This window comes from Gracilinanus agilis, chromosome 4 (assembly GCF_016433145.1).
Source record: "Gracilinanus agilis isolate LMUSP501 chromosome 4, AgileGrace, whole genome shotgun sequence".
NCBI lineage: Eukaryota > Metazoa > Chordata > Mammalia > Didelphimorphia > Didelphidae > Gracilinanus > Gracilinanus agilis.
In genome coordinates this window covers 101,906,838-101,924,265 of record NC_058133.1, presented here as the reverse complement: position 1 = coordinate 101,924,265, position 17,428 = coordinate 101,906,838, and the positions used below count along the sequence as shown (strand labels likewise).

General features: G+C 33.6%; 1 protein-coding gene across 1 annotated transcript in view; it reads left to right on the top strand.

Moving 5' to 3' along the window:
• The window catches only part of KIF14 (kinesin family member 14), a 58,497-nt gene that overhangs the window by 34,208 nt on the left and 6,861 nt on the right, over window positions 1-17,428 (top strand). The window contains 9 exon segments of the mRNA XM_044674161.1: window positions 46-139; window positions 2,743-2,881; window positions 3,387-3,487; window positions 11,584-11,678; window positions 12,014-12,238; window positions 12,418-12,596; window positions 13,926-14,084; window positions 15,588-15,710; window positions 16,969-17,043. Of these exon segments, the coding sequence (XP_044530096.1) occupies window positions 46-139; window positions 2,743-2,881; window positions 3,387-3,487; window positions 11,584-11,678; window positions 12,014-12,238; window positions 12,418-12,596; window positions 13,926-14,084; window positions 15,588-15,710; window positions 16,969-17,043 (1,190 nt within the window).

Sequence of the window (17,428 nt, the reverse complement as noted above, 5' to 3'; positions counted from 1 at the left end):
AAAACATTTATTCTTACTCTGTTTATTATTTATGTTTTGCACTAGTTAAGCCTAATTGGAATTTCATGAAGCTCTCAATGATGATCCAAGAAGCAAACACCATTAGCAACAAATTAAGAAAGTGTTATGTTTTTTGTAGGTGAGTGATTATTATATTAGTGATATTATTAGTTGATTATGAAGTATGTTCTATCTTCTTCTACATCCCTCATCCCCTTGCAATTTTAATTGCATTTTTTACAATTATCTGGAGATTCTTAACATTTTAATTTATAGAACTATATCAAAACTTCGTGAAGACTATAACCCCAAAGGCCACTATGCATTCATAGTTGGCAAATTATTTTTGTGTTTAATGGTGAATAGAAGCCAGACAGGATGATCTAGAGCAGTGGTTCCCAAACTTTTTTGGCCTACTGCCCCCTTTCCAGAAAAAATATTACTTAGCCCGCTGTAAATTAATTTTTAAAAAAATTTTAATAGCAATTAATAGGAAAGATAAATGCACCTGTGGCCATCACCGCCTCCCTGGATTGCTGCAGCACCCACCAGGGGGCGGTAGCACCCACTTTGGGAATCACTGATGTAGAGGAAATATGACTGGGAAACTAGCTTGGTATTGTTGGTCAGATAAGAGAAGGTAACAGTGCTAAGTTCTTGAAAACCTGAAATATTTTTCCCCCAAAGTTTGTTTTAAAGAACAATTGTTCTAAACAGAACTTTTATTCTGTAATTATAATAACCAATCTTGGACCCAGAGGAAAGTCAAAAAAGTATTTTCTCTCTTCATTTCAGAAGTGGGTAAGGGACTCTAAGTATCGCATATAGTATGAGGCCATTATTGACACGTGGTTGGCTTACAAAGGGGAAAGGAGGGAATATATTCAGAAATCAATGCAGTATAAAAATATTAGGCATTGATAAAATTTTTTTAAATGGTTATTTTTCTTTCAATTTTTAATCATTCATAGGAAGACCTAGAAATAGATTGTGTATTGACTCATTAAAGAAGTGAAGATAGAAGGAATATATCTTAATAAGACCCATGATTCTTTTAGCTTCCTTACAAAAAGAAGGCATTAGAGCCTGAGTGACTAGATTACTTCATTGGATTGATATGGTAAAATTGAATGGGTATTTCATGATGCTGGAGTGGCTAACCTCAATTAAGTGAAGGGATTCCACAGACCTTTCTATAAATGAAAGTGAAGGAGGTTATTAATTCTGAATAAATACAAATTTAAAACTTAAAATTCATGTATTCTAATAGTTTGAGTGCCTTACTCTGTAGCATTGTCTTTTGGTTAAAAACAATATGGATATCTCAGAAAGATGTCTTTCACTTAGTTTATAATAGGTTTTCATGTCCATTGTTTTAGTAAAAGTTTTGGTTTAGCAAGTTAGTGAGATTCGTTTTTGCTATGACCAAAATGTTCTTTCACCACAGTTGTAGAGAAATTTATTTTCATAACCAGATTTGCCAGTAGTAGGTCTGTTTGTTTCTGCACAGAATTGTAATGGCCTGTGTGATTTTAAAAATTAATTCGACATTTGTTGAGTACCTGGTTGTTACTAATTAGTTAACCACTGTTAATGATAGTCTTGTGACAACTTTTGCCTGAGTCATAGGTATGAGGTATAAGAGTAGATCTGTTACTCCTGGTTGTCACATCTATGGTGGATTTTGATGTTGAGTTGCTTTCACTGTTCCTGGCAGTTCTACCTTTTGCCTTTGCAACTTAATACTCCCAACATGTAGTTAAGTGGAGGGTAGGAATTGTTTACATATTTTGAGTACATATAGGGAAGTTGTGTTTATCATGACCTGAACTTTAGATAAGAAAAATTTTTATACTTGAATTTTGAATACTCTTTTCAAGTCTGTATTAACCAAATATGATGCTATGATGTTGTGTTTCATGAAAGAGCACTATACTGCTTTTAAAATAAGAATTCTCCAATGCAACATGGCTATTAACAACTCCTACTTTTACAAAACAATTTAAAATTAACCTCATTGTTCTTTGAATTGAATTTTTGTAGCTCTGAAGTTTAAGTCATTTTCATGTAAATTTATTAGCTAGTGTTAGTTTTTTTCTTAACAGTCTACTCTCTGAAGAATTAAAAGGGACAGTAGTCAGAGACACATGGTGGGGTTTGAGCAAGCTCCAATATATAACCAAGGAGGGGCTTTGAGGTAGAATAGGAGCAAAGGATGTCAACAAGGAAAAGTAGACTAGAAACAAAAGATGAGCTGCTCACATACATGAAAACAAGCATTGACAGGTAGACAGCATCCACTGGTACCATCATGATGTCAGGAAAAAGTGAGGAAGGTCTTTTAACATGTTGCATAGATCCTTTAGATGAAATTGTGGATGGACATGGATGAGAGGTATATTAATAGGTTGTAATCTCCAGTGTTGGAGGAAACTTTCAAATTGGCAGTATCATAGATCCCATTAAAGTGTGTAAATATGAATTTAAGAGATGAAATTATTATCTTCTCATTGTTAAAATAGCATTATCTTTGCTGAGATTTTTTTGATTGATAGTTCGTGCAGTATTGCAAACTACTTTACATAATTCATATTAAGTATTTTTTTGCTGTTATACAAATGTTTACAGAAGAATTTTTGTCAATTTATAAAATGTTTAGTGTCTTATTCTAGTTAAGAAAATGTTCCATACATATTATACTTTTTAAGGGTAAATGTTTAATTTTTTTTCCCCTCCATTCAGGCATGATATATCAAGCAAAGGAAGTAATACCGAGCCTTCTGTTCAGGTCCAGGTTCGTAATATTCAATTGGGCATTTCGACTTTCTGGAGCTTGGAAAAATTTGAATCTAAACTTGCAGCAATGAAAGAACTCTATGAGGTATAGAATTTTAATAAAATTTTTTGTTTGGAGAAAAGTTAAAGATTTAATTTAATTATATAGTTGGAAAGGGAGAAAAATTCTTAGGCTGATTTATTATCAAAAATGCCAGAGCTGCAAGCAACATATTTTGTAGTATTAGAATTTTAGTTAACAGAAGGAAGATGGAATTAGCATTTATTAAGCATTTACTATGTATGTGCCAGGTGCCATGCTAAACACTGGTAATACAAATATAAGCAATCAAGGAATTTAGATTTTTATGGGGGAAGATGACAGATAAGGGAGACCCAGAAAGAGAGGTGAGGTGGAGTAGTGTCATGATGTAGAGATGGTCAAGAAGTTATGTGGAGACCTAGACCAGAGGAGATAAAGCAAAAGCTTAGTGTCTCAGGGACAGAGTCCAGAGAATGAATATGGTGACCAGAATATAAGCAATGTGTGCCAGGAAGTAAAGTCAAAGGGAAAAAATTAACCAGAATAAATTCTTTTTTTCTTTTCTTAGAGTAATAGTGGTGTTAAAGGGGAAGATATCTTTTATGACCCTGTAGATGAATGGGAACCTGATTTAGCAAATACAACAGTCTCTTCATTTTCTAGAAGGAGGTAAGTAATGTATTTTTTCCCCTGTACATAGTTTTCATTTATTTTGAAGGAACTGCTTTTTTGTTTTGTTTTGTTTTTGACATACTTTATATGTGTTGGAATAGAATCTGGCCATCTTTTATAAGGATTATTATAAAACTGGTCAAATTACAATATATTTTAAGTATTAAATTTCTTGTCATTCAGGTTGAAGGGAAACACACAAAAATAGTATTTCATTGCTGTTATGAAGTTATATGACCTGGCATAAACCTAGTTTTAGTGTAAAAGATTAATCATGCTTATTATTTTAAGTCCAGTTTTCTCCAGATCTTGGCATCTCTATGATATTACATTATTAAGTTACAGTCTTAAATACTATCTGTTATAATATGAGTACTCTCAAAACTATAAATCTGGGTGATAAATAGAGTACGTCCTCAAATAAGGGAAAAGGTTCCAAATAGATATAAATGTTTCTTGGTAACTAAACCATAGGAAAATTTAAAAGCAGCATGGAAGATTTCAAAGAAAAATTATTTCTATCAACTGGGAGTCATTTTGTAAAACACAGTTCCCTGCCTGAGGTTATATAGAGAGAGTCTAATAAGTTCTGGTATAATCTGAGCTGCCATGTGAAAGAGAGATTACATTTATTCCTCTGGGCCCAGGAGGATAAAGCTGGAAACACTCAGTGGGGGGTTGCAAAGATGCAGATTTGGTCTTGATATGTGAAAAGGCATCTTAACCATTAGAACTATTTAAAAAGTGTCCAAGGCTGAATCTGGAGGCAGTGAATTTCCCATCACTAGAGGTCTTTGGGCAGAGGATGGATGACCAAATGTCCCAAATTCTGCAAAGGGAGTTTTTGGATTAGACTTTATCTCTGAGGGTCTTTTGAATTCCATAGGTGTCAACCCCTTACCAGCCAGTTACCCAGCATCAACTTCTATTTCATGGCTTATAGACTACATCCATAAAATCAGCTAATTATTTTCCAAAGAAGTGTCATTATCATAAGAATGATCATGAAAGAGATTTTGGGGACCCATCATGGCCTTTTGAAAAATTCACTCTTTAAGGGCTTCTGTAGAAGAGAGGATAATGACATCTGCTTTGATACAACTATGTAGGTTTACTCAAGTTCATTTCTTTTTCAGCATCATCTGAAATTGTAGCCTTGGAGTTCCTTGTAGAGCCTCAGCTGTTTTATCTTTTTTGTTTGCACATTACCTTCATTTTCCATGATATCCCTCCCCCATCGAAAGAGCAATTTCTTATAAGAAACAATAAAATGGAAAGAGAGGAGAAAATGCAATATAGCTCTTAAATGCTCAGAATATGCAGGTAGAGGAGAAAAACAGTTCTCTTAGTTGAGGCCAAATTTTGTTCTAATCACAGCTCTTTTAGTTTCAATTTTGTTATTACTCTGTTGTTTCTATTCATATTATACTTAATATGGCTCTTGTATCTGATTCTGCTTACTTTTATTTTGCATCAGTTCAATCAATCAACAGTCATTTATTAAGTGCCTGCTGTGTGGCAGGCATTATACTAAGTTTTTGTGATACAAATATAAAAAAAAAATAGTCCCTGATCTTAAGGACAATACACAAAAGGTGGCTGAAAAGGGATGGGGAAATGAATGTCTTGAGCCTTCTCCTTAACTGGAGATTTTGGAGCTCTCAGCTCTTCTTTACAGTCAGAGTGGCAGAGGATACTGATGAGGTTTGAGTACCAAGGCTGATTTGATCTTGCAAAATGGAATTCATTATTTCTTATGGAGCAGTATTATTCCATCACGTCCATGTGTCACAATTTGTATATTCTTACCCCATTTGATGGACATTTACTTTGTGTCCAGTTTCTTGCTATTTCAAAAAATGCTTGTATTTTATTATCTTTGACTCTTTTGGGAATAAATTACTATCAGTGAAATCTCTGAGTGAAAGCTTTCTCAGCATAATTCCAAATTGCTTTCCAGAATTATTTTTCCAGGTCAAGACCCTGTGAAAACACATTAGGGTCCATGTTGTTTTACAACCCCTTCAACATTGATTTTTCTCTTCTTTTATTATTTTTGTGAATCTGCTCTGCTTTGATTTGCATTTCTCTTACTTGGTGATTTTAGTGCAATCTTATATTGTTAATAATTTTTAATTCTTCTTGCTAGTAGAGTACTTGATGTTAAAATTAACTCTCATATTCTAAGCAATATATTGGGGGAAAGGGAAAAGAGTGAGCAAAGTAGGAGTTTTAGATTATCTTCAGAATGCCCATGCCTCTGATTCTCTCTCCTTCATGAATTGATATGGCCATATTTCACTTCCAAACTAAACAAAGTCACAAATGAAAGGGACTTTAGACACCAAAGAGAGTTTTAGAGGGCAGCTGGGTAGCTCAGTAGATGGAGAGCCAAATCTGGAGATGGGAGGCCCAGGCTTCAAACCCTTTCTAGTTGTTTGATCCTGGGCAAGCCACTTAATCCTCTTTGCCTATCCTTTACCACTCTCCTGCCTTAGAACTGATAGTATTGATTCTAAAATGGAAGGTAAGGGTTAAAAAAAAAATAAAGAAGTCAGAGTCTAACCCATATGTTATATAAATATAGAAACAGAGGCCCAAAGAGATAAATTATCTTGTCCAAGTGCAAGATGACTAAATCTGAATGTTTCTCTATTAACTGTTAAAAGAACATAAAGGTATAAAAACATGACCTTTCTATTCTTTCCATACCTCAATCTCTTATCCTGCATTAGAAGAAATAGGGTTTGTTTTGGTATATAATATAGTACAGTATTACAACTTTAAACTAGGAAAATTTTTTTTGTTCCTATACTAATCTATTAAGACAATATATACTCTAAAGATAGAGAAATTCTTTGTCAGGTTCCTTTCAATTTTTCTTTTTTACTTAAATACAAGGTATTATTTTTAACTGTCAACAGTGCATATCAAATTTATAGTCAGCTAAATCAGACTGTTTTATTGCCGAACAACAGTGTCTCACCCCAATGCCTGGTAGCAGTGCCATCATTAAGAGTCTGGCAGTGTTTCCATTACATACTAACATTTCTCAAATTTGCAATTCAATCATAAGTGTTGATAAAAGGCTAAATCTTCATAGATAAGATCTCAGGCCAAAAGCAATTTATTATTATTATTTTTACAAAAATGATACTTTTAAATTACAGAAATGTTCAAAGGATATCTACCAAACAAAACATACCCAATTTAGACTTAGGACAGAAATTAGATTTGATTATTCTAATAACAATTTAAGCTTATTTTCTAGTTCACGAACATGAAAATAAGACTTCATAGCACTTAAGATTTAGATACCACTGGTATAGCATTCAAGAATTCATTTACACACTCCTCAGAGGAAAATTGGCAAATGTGTGTCTTATCTTTCATGTAAGATATAAAGACCTATACAGAAATTAGATTAAATGAATAATTTCTGACACAATCATAATCTCCTTTCAACCAATTATTACAAAGCTTCTCAAAAGGCCAGAGTCAGAGTGAGGGCTAGGGCAATCTCAAAATTCTCAGGGGGCTCACTAAAAACACCATAGATTTACCCCTGAGGGCAATGCAAGGCCTTGGCAGTGAGACTTGAGACTTGAAGCTGAAGAGTGCAGAGCCTGGGCAGCAGAGCACAGAATTGACCACAGCCAAGACAGCAGGGGCTGGAAAGATAGCCTACGGGCAAAATGCTTTAAAGCATACAACACAAAGAACATCACAGATCTACCTTCCCTCACTCAGGCTTCTCACTGGGAAGGGAAGATACTACCGAGACAGAAGCTAAGAAACCAATGTCTACCAACATGCAGGAACCCCAGTCCACTAGTGGCAAAAGAAATAAGCAACAGGAAAAAAAAAAAAAGAAAATTCTTGAACCTGTATAATTTCTCTGGAGAAAAAGAGCAAAATATAGAAGCAACAGCAGAAAGTGACAAGCAAGCAAACACATCCAAACTTAAAAAAAAAAAAAAAATGGAAATTGATCACAAGATCTCAAGGAACAAAGGAGTTCAAGAACCAAGTAAGAAAGATAGAAGAAAAATGGGAAGAAAGTGGAAAAAAGAAATGAAAGTAATTCAAAAAGAAAATAACGGCTTAAAAAAAATAACCATATGGAAAAAGAGGCACAGAAATCAAATGAAGTAATAAGCAAATTAGAGACCAGAATTACCCTGCTGGAAGCCATGAAAAGCAGAATAGACAAAACTGAAAAGGAAAATCAAAAGATCATAGCTGAAAATCAGTCTTTAAAGACTAGAATTGGGCAAATAGAAGCAAATGATCTCACAAGACAGCAAGAATTAACAAAGCAAAATCAAAAGAATCAACCTAATTGGCTTTCTTTGAATTTTATTTGATGCATTTAAAAACATAAGTCTGAGAAAGGGTCCATAGACTTCATCAGTTTGCCAGGGTTGGTTTATGATACCCAGAAAAGCTAAGAACCCCTGCCTTTGAGAAAACAAAATGGAAGTTATAAAGCCCAGAGCTTCAGTCACCTCTACTCCTGTCCTGAGTGAATAGAATCAGGAGAGATTATTTTGTGGAGACAGAAGGATCTGCAAGAAAAATTTAAAGAATTTGCATTTCTTTAAACAGATTCAGGAAAGAAATTAACAGTGTTGATGAAAGCAAAGTTAATAAAATGTTGTTGCTGACACGTAGTTATAGCAGCATTTGGAGTGTAAAGCAAAAATTTTCTAAAGTAAACCTGGCTTAGAACACATGATTCATTAATAGAAAAGTACCTGTTCACAAGCCAGCATGATATTAGTAAATGACTTTAGTATGTGGATACTATCCAAATATGTATCCATTTTGGCAGTGTAAGCAATTTTTGAAGAATTTTTAAATTCTTGATAAAAGTTGAGTATTTTTTATTACTTTTGTTCCCAAATATATTCCTTCTCACCTACCCAACAAGCCATCATATGTAAAAAGGAATAAAAAAAAAAAGAGGGGAAAAATTCAGTTTAGAAAAATTAACCAGCACATCAACTCCATCTGACCATATAGGCAGTGTCCCATAGTTATAGTCTCCTACCTCTGCAGAGGAAGGATGGAAATATAATCTCTTCTGTGAAGCAAAGTTTAGCTATTATATTTACACATAGAGTGATTACTTTGACAAATCATTTTTGAAATTTTCTCTAAATACCCAAAGCCCTGTCCCCCTCTTCTTTTGCCATTCTAATTTTGTTTTGTTAATATAAAATACCTGGGAGTATATTTACTAAAAGAAACCCAACAACCATATGAACATAATTACTTTTCATACAAATAAAGTCAGACCTAAATAATTAGAAAAATATTAATTGCTCATGGATAGGTCAAGCCAATATAATGAAAACTGCAATCCTACCTAAATTAATTTTACCATACTATTATATTACCATACCAATCAAATTACCTGAAAAATATTTCCTAGAACCTGAAAAAATAATAAAATTCATTTGGAAGAATAAAAGATCAAGAATATCAAGGGAATTAATTTTAAAAAATGAAGCGGTCTAGTTCTACCAGATATCAAACTGTACAATAAAACAGTGATACTAAGAAACAGAACAGTGGATTATTGGAATAGGTTAAGAAATCAATACATAGTAGTTAATAATCATAGTAACCTAGTGTTCTATAAAGCCAAAGACCTAAGCTATTTGGGGAAAAACTATTTGACAAAAACTTTCAGGAAAACTGGAAAACGATATGGCAAAATCTAGGCATAGACCAAAACCACACTAATATAAAGTCAAAATATATACTTGATCTAGAAATAAAGTGGGATACCATAAGCCAGTTAGGAGAACATTAAAAAGTTTCTGTTTAAAATCAATGCAACCAAGATCAGAAGGGAAATGACAGATTGGTAAAAAAATTTTATAGCATGGGTCTTTGAAAAAGACTTCATTTCTCAGATATATAGAGAACTGAGTCAAAATTTATAAGAATACAAAGCATTCCCCAACTTATAAATGGTTGAAGAATATGAACAAGAAATTCCCAGATGAAGAAATTAAAACTCTCTGTAGTCATATGAGAAAATGCTCCAAATCACTATTGATTAGAGAAATACAGATTCAGACAACTCTGAGATACCACCTCACATCTATCAGAGTGGCTAATATGACCAAAAAGGAAAATCACAAATACTGGAAATGTGGGAAAATTGTGATACTAATAAATTACTGGTAGAATTATGAACTGATAAAACCATTCTGGAGTACAATATGGAACCATATCCAAAGCACCATAAAACTATGCTTCTAGATCTGGATTGCAAAGAGATCAGAGATGGGGAAGAGAACCTACTTGAACAAAAAATATTTTTAGCAGCTCTCTTTGTAGTGACAAAAAATTGGAAATGGAGAGAGTATCAGGAATGATCGAACAAGATTTGATTCATGGTTGTAATGTAAAACTATTGCTCCATAAAAAATGATGAATAGGATGAGTTTAAGAAAACCTGGAAAGACTTAAGTGATGCAAAGTGAAGTGAGCAGAATCAGGAAGAAAGTGTATACAGTAACAGAAATATTGTAAAATGGTCAATTGTGAAGGACTAAACTGTTATTAGCAAAACAAGATTTCAAGATAACCCCAAGGTACTCATGATAAAAAAAAAAATGCTATTCACAGTCAAAGAAAGAACTCTTGGAATCTGATTGCAGATCAGAGAAGGTCATCCTTTACTTTATTTCCTTCATGAGTTTTTTTAATTATATATATGATATATGTCTTCAGTAACAATATGGGGAACATGGAAATACGTATTGCATGAAAGCACTAGTATAACCTATATCAGACTATTTACTATCTTGGGGAAATGGGGAAGGGAGAGAGAGACAGAGTCAGTTGTAAAACGTCAGAAAACAATTGTCAAAAATGGTTTTTATGGGAAATTGAAAAAAATAAAAAATAAGAAAAAACCCAAATGGATGGAAGTAGAAAATGGGATGAGGAGAATTGAGATCAGTCCCATCTGGTGGGAATGTAGAGCATAGTCAGATTGCAGAGGCCTTTAAATATTACCTTAAGTTTATATTGATGCTGTAGAAAGGAGGGAGCTATTTTTGAGCAGAGGAATGACATAGTCATACTTAGACATAAGAAAATTATTTTGATAGTTGTATGAAGGACGGTCAGATGGATTAGAGAAAAGAGAGATTGTAGGCAAAGAAAACAAGAAGAAAATATTACATTAGTCTAGGTGAAGAGTGATTAGAGTCTCAACTAAGGTGGTTCATGTCTTGATTTGGCATAATTGCCTAATGAGTTCTCATCTCAGCTATTGCTAGGCTAGATCTTGAAAGTCATTCTGAATCAGTTAAGTGGCTTTTTGGATAGAGAGCCAGGCCCAGAGATGGATGGTCCTAATTTCAAATGTGACTTTAGATACTTCCTAGCTGTGTGATGCTGGGCAAGTCACTTAATCCCAGTTGCTTAGTGCTTGCCAATCTTCTGCCTTGGAACCAATACTTAGTATCAATTCTAAGACAGAACCTTCACACTTTTAACATTTTAAAACTCAAAATTGGAGGCTCTGTTCTCTTCAACTAAAAAGGAAGAAAACAAACTCAAAAGGCCCAGGCCCAGGCCCATTTCTCAGCGTCACATAGCCTCTTCCCTTAAATCATTGTCTCATCAAAAGCAGTGAGCAAAAGAAGTTGAGCCAAGAGGGAAAATAGCCCCAAGTTATCATACTTAGAAACTAAGTGATCATTCATGATCTTTCATGGTAATTTCAATAGACTGGGAGGGTCAGAAGGTATATTACAAGAGGCAGGTAGCATGGGAGGTGGAGACACTCAGTTTAAAATATTTTTTCCAAGAATTTAGCAGATTACCTATTGCAGAACCAACAGAAATTATTTTAGTGGGTTATTTGATACTTTAGCCTATCTACTACTACTACCCATTCATTAGTGTATATAATCTAAGTTGACCATTGAAATTTTCTTATTTTTTTCATATTAATAGATATTTGATAAAATGGGATGTTCTGCTTCCTTTGGGAAAAAGTGATTAATTATAAGACTATAACATATAATGTAACTCCTCATTTTATGGCCATTCTTTTTTGGTAGGAGCAAGAGTTTGATGAAGAATAGGAGAATTTCTGGATGTTTACAAGATATAAAAATTCATGCAGTTCAGAATTTGAATTCTTCACATTCATCAGGTATTTTTTCCATCAAATTTATTAATTAGTATTTTAGAGCATTTTAGTAACATAGTTAAATCACGTGGGAAAAATTTTGCAAAAGAAAATGTTCTAGATTTTAAATAGTTCGATTAAATATTTGTGCCAGGATTTAATAATTTGACCACCCTTTATACTTGAGAACTTTTTCAAAATTATAACAATTTTTAATGTAAATTTTTCTAAAATATACTACATATGCAGGGGTGATTCTGTGATTCTGAGATTATTCCTTCAAAGGATAGATTTGTTTCAAAGATTGAGTACTGGTTATAACAGCTATCTTTTTTGTTCATTATTTTCTGTTTATATAGGCTTAATGGAGAAATCTAGCAGCATTTATTCAAACTCAACAGAATCTTTTCTGCCTGGAATTTGCAAGGATTTGATTGGTTCAGCATTAGATTTCCTTAATCAAAGTGATGATGAGGAAAAGACTATGGTGGACAGCTTAATTACTAATTTTCTTAAAATTCATACTTGTGTGATTTCCATTTCCAGAGCTTATGAACAGCAAGATGAAGAAAGTCAAGATAACTGTGAGTGCCACCTCAGATTTTTAACAATAGCTTTCTACATTTTTTGCTCTGATTTGAATTATTGCATGTCATATTTATTATGGATAGGTTTTGGCCATATTAAAATGTACATGTATTTTCAGAGTAAAATTGTCTTTTATTTGGAGATTGTTGCTGATCAATATTCTGCTTTTTTGTAGTTTTTTCTACTGATCGAGGGATCCAGTCATTTTGTATACAGATGACTTCTGCTTTTGAACAGCTTGTTGTTCTAACCAAACATTGGCTTGATGATTTTCCACAGTCTATTTCCAGACCTGATGATGACTTGACACAGGAAGTTAAAAAATTGGGAGGATACTTGCAATTGTTTTTGCAGGTAAATTGATCTGAATTTGTCCCCTGCCATCAAATTGCCCCTGAAATTTTTACTTAGAGGTACTTTAGAAACTCTCTTCTTGAGGGAATGAAATTATTTGGTCCCAAAAAGGCTTTAAAGGAAAAGGACAAAGTCTTGTTTTAATCAGTGGATTCTCTTCTACCTTAGTACCTGAAATGTCTGAAGGGGTGTCAAGGAAGCCGTGTTTTTGTTCTTTTCTTCTAGTACTCTGTAAAGTTTCTATAAAAATGTGTGCATGTCAGCTGGATAGATGAGCTAAGGAAATGTGAACTTGGGGCAGCTTTTTATACTGATAAATAGATAGGTAGAATTCATTACCAAAAGTTCTGAAACAATAGGACAAATTGTGGATTTCTTCTTCAGCACTGAACAAACATTTATTACTGGTCAGATTTCATTACATCTAGCTCTGAGACACTTCATATTATTATTGTACTTGAATTTTGTTGTACTAAATATTTCTTTTCTCTTTCTTTTTTTCACTGGCATTTCCTTTAAGAATGTAGCTTCTGGGAAAAAAAAAAAGAAAAAGAATGTAGCTTCTAGAACCCATTCTTGCCTCCATGCCATGATAGGCTATTAGAGTTAGGACTTTGGAGAAGGTGCATATTTAGGTATGTTGGTATAAGTGTGCATAAATGTTTTCTCACTTTTGTAATGAGATTTTCTTGAAATCATAAACCCTAGGAAGCTAGTTTGTCTTCATTTTATTTTATTTAAATAAACCTGTTGGGAGCTCCCAGTGCACCAAAGTGCAACTCCTTTGCAAATTATAGTCTTAAAGAGTTGTGTGGGGCCTTGATAGGTTAAATGAATGGAATAGATTAAGTATTTACTATGTACCAGGCACTGTGCTAAACACTTTATAAATATTATCTCATTTTATCCTCACAACAATCCTGGAATTATTATCTCCATTTTACAGTTGAGAAAACTGAGGCAAATAAAGATTAAGAGACTTGCCTGGAGTTACACAGTCAATAAGTGGCAAAAGCTAGACTTGAACTCAGAACTTCCCAACTCTAAAGCTAGTCTTCTACTAACTATTCCATGCTACCTTTAATGCATTTACTATAAAAAACATTTTTAAAAATAGATTATGCTTTTTTTAACAGAAGAAAATTCAGGCTGTATAGTGTGTATATATATATATATATGGAGTTTTTTGGATCTGAAAATTGTTCTAATTTTTGTGAAGCATGGTCATTTGTACCATTGTATATCAAATTAGTTTTCTCATTTTCTTGTCACTGCTTTCTCATCTCTAGTATTCACAATCTAACAAACTGACTCATTTTAATGTTCCAGGGATGCTGTTCAGACATTTCCTCAATGGTGAATGAGTCTCAAAAGAAAATGATCCAAACCATGCTACAGGCTGTAAAATATGTGGGACAGTTGGCAATTCTAAAAGGAACCAAATTGCATCTTTCAGAAAACAGTAGGGATGAAATAGTGAATCTTCAGGTAAAGTCATATTATTTTTTAAGACATACTGGGGAGCCGAGGGATAGATTGAGATGCAGCTAGGGTAGCACAGTGGATAGAGAGCTAGGCCTGGAGTAAGGAGGTCCTGGGTTCATCTCTGACCTCAGACACTTCCTAGCTATATGACCCTGGACTAGTCACTTAACCCCATTTTCTTAGCTATTACCACTTTTCTCCCTTGGAACCAATACTTAGTATTATTCATTCTAAGACAAAAAGTAAGGGTTTAAAAAAAAAGATGTGTGGGGGCATGTAAGAAGGTTACTACTGTAGTGAATTTTGTTAATTGATGACAAGTTCTTTTTACTTTTCTAGAAAAGATATGATGCATAAATTTCAAGAGCTTAGACTTTAAAATATTTTAAAATCTTTTTGTGTATCTTGACCTTTAGGATGTTAACCCTAATTCACTGGATTGTTTTGAAAAAGTTACTTTATATCTGTACTGTGGTTAACTATAATGATCTTGCCATCAGGAATTTAGCCAATTAATGAATGAAAAATCATTTATAATATTGAGGTGTCAATAGTATATAATATTCATTTACATTGTTATTCATTTCACTTGAAATATGGCATTTTATTGTAAGATTAAGTGACCTTGTTAAGATTGAGTAATCCTAATTTTTTTTGAGTAATTGAATAATCCTAAATTTTTCTTTTTATAACTTATAAATTTATTGTCTGTTGATAGTTTTTTGTTTTTAGTGTGTTATCTTTTTTTAAGGCAGTCAATAGAAATTACTGTCTTTTTGGAAACTTAATCATAAGTTTTATATTAGAAACAACTAGAAGATTGACACTAAATAAGGGTATTAATACTTCTCTCATAAAGATTAATCATTTGTTTTGAGGAACATAGTCTACTTTCTATTTTAATTAAAATCATTAGCTATTAGTAAATGATAGCAAGAATGAAGATGGCTCACAGTGAACTGTGAAGTCAGAAAGGCTTTCCCTATTATATGTGTCATAGGTAAGTCATTTAACCTCTTAGAGCAAAAGGCAATTCTCATCAAACTATAAGCTTCAGATGAGTTGCTGAAAAGCATCAGTGGGAGGAGTTTCCACATTTGGATTTCTCCACATTATTGAATCACAGGCCCTTCCCCCATTTCTTCCTCAAAAGGGACTGAGTTTGGATTGTTATAAATATAGGCTATCTGTGAGTAGGAATGTAGACTTCATGGATTTTTTGGTACTGATATTTGTCATTAGAACATAAGATTCTACTTAAGCTAAGATATAATTCTTCTCAATATAAGTACAAGTTAAACTCAAAATTGAGGATTTGCTCATTGCAAATATTATAGGACACTGGTCATTTGTCATTCTTTAACTTATCATTTTATCTTAATCTACCTAATAATTATAAAACATATTGTGATCCTCAAAAGCATCCATAAATTCCAGTGAAACCATTCTGTGATAATGTTAAAAAAATATAAAACAGCATTTGATTTTTAATGCATACATTTTTAGGAGGATTTCATAAATGCCATTTGTGATGGAGTACGTTTAGGTATGAACATTCTTTTGGATTCTGGACTAGAAAAAATGAGGCAGCTTCAGCAAGAACTCTTAGGAGAGTGCCCACAAAATAAGGTAAGATGAAAAAGCAGTTTTATTGATTAGAAAACTGTAATAAAAGCCTAAAAGAGCGAATACCCTGCACAGACCATTTTCACTTTACATAAATTCCCTCCCCTGTCTGGGGGCCTCTGTTCGTGCTCTGGCCCTGAAGCAGCTCAGAGTGTGGGGATGGGGCATGGGGAGAGTGCGGCAGCGCAGCAGTGGAAGGGGTGGGTCCACGTGAGCTTAGGGGGGGCTGAGGCGTGTGGAAAGGTCCTCCTAGATTACATGATAACTGGTTTTAGTCATGAATTTGATAGCCGACTTTCAGAATAATTTTAGCCCTTTAGAAATATGGATAGAATTAGTAACATGCAGAAGAGACTGATTAACTGTGGAGTTTCTACACTTCTCTACACATGCAACGTTAGAAGACCGGTATTATTGCTGTCACAGAAGCCTTTTTTCCCAAGCTGTAGCTCTCTCCTCTCAGTAACCATTCTGCTGAAGTTTGTCCTTTCTTGGTAATGTAGAAAGAACTTCAGGAATTGAGATGGAGCAGTGCCACCTAGTGTCCATTTTGTGGCTACTCTTTTTTTTTTTTTTTTTAAACCTTTGATCAAAAGCACCTCATAACCTCAAGTTCCCTTGTGGAATGGGCAAAAATGTTTTTTAAGCATTTTCCAAAAACGTGGTCCATCTGGGGTGGGGATAGAAGTCTTTTCATTATATAGCAATATGAATTGTAGCAATAGTTGTAACGGCATTGGCCCTGTTCAATTATCTCTCTTTATTTCCTAGTTTAAATGTTGAGTCTGAAGACTGGGTCGGAATTAGATGATCTAGAATAAAATGACTAATAATAGAGTTTGAAAGCCAGAAAAAACTTTGGAGACTATCTAGCCCAGAGGTGTCAAACTCTTGGCCCACTGGCCAAGAGGAGGGGAACCAAGTTAAAATATAATTGATAAATGCTTACCAAAATAAATAAAAGTACAACACTCATAATATTATTTTGTAGTTTTCTAAATCAATATGCACCCCATAAAGATCCTTTTCTACTGATAACATTGGCACCACTGATCTAACCTAACCCATTGTTTTTACAGGTTTGAGTTAATTTATGCAAGATCACATAGTGTGCGAGAGCCAGATGTTCCTGATTCCCTGGCTAGCCAGTTTTGTTTTGTTTTGTTTTTACTCTACCAACATCAGCCTCTACCTAGTTAAAGAATCTAGAATTATATGATTCTCATTTTTTCTATGTCTAAACATAACAATTCCTTTATAGGTTATAGAAAAGATGAAAACAAATGCAGTGGCATTGACCAGATCCTTTGAAAAGACAATTGCAGAATGGAAAACGGTAAGACAGATGTTATTTTCTTCTCAATAAATGCTATAATTATTTCATTTGATGTTCTTTTTATTTAATTGAAGAATTTTTTTAACCTTGTTAAATTGTTTTTATTCAACTGTTTTAAATGCATAGCATGAACTCTAGAGGGTATATCAGTCAAGGCGAATAATTTCCTATCTGTGTATAACGTTTCATTCAATCAGTTAGCATTTATTAAGCACTTACTATGTTCCAGATACCACTACTCTAAAGTACTAAGAGTACAAAGTCTCTTTCTATACATTTCCAACACACTAGAGCAGCAAGAAGTAGAAAGAGAAACACCATTTAAAATCACCCTAGACAATATAAAATACTTAGGAATCTATCTACCAAAACAAACACAGCAATT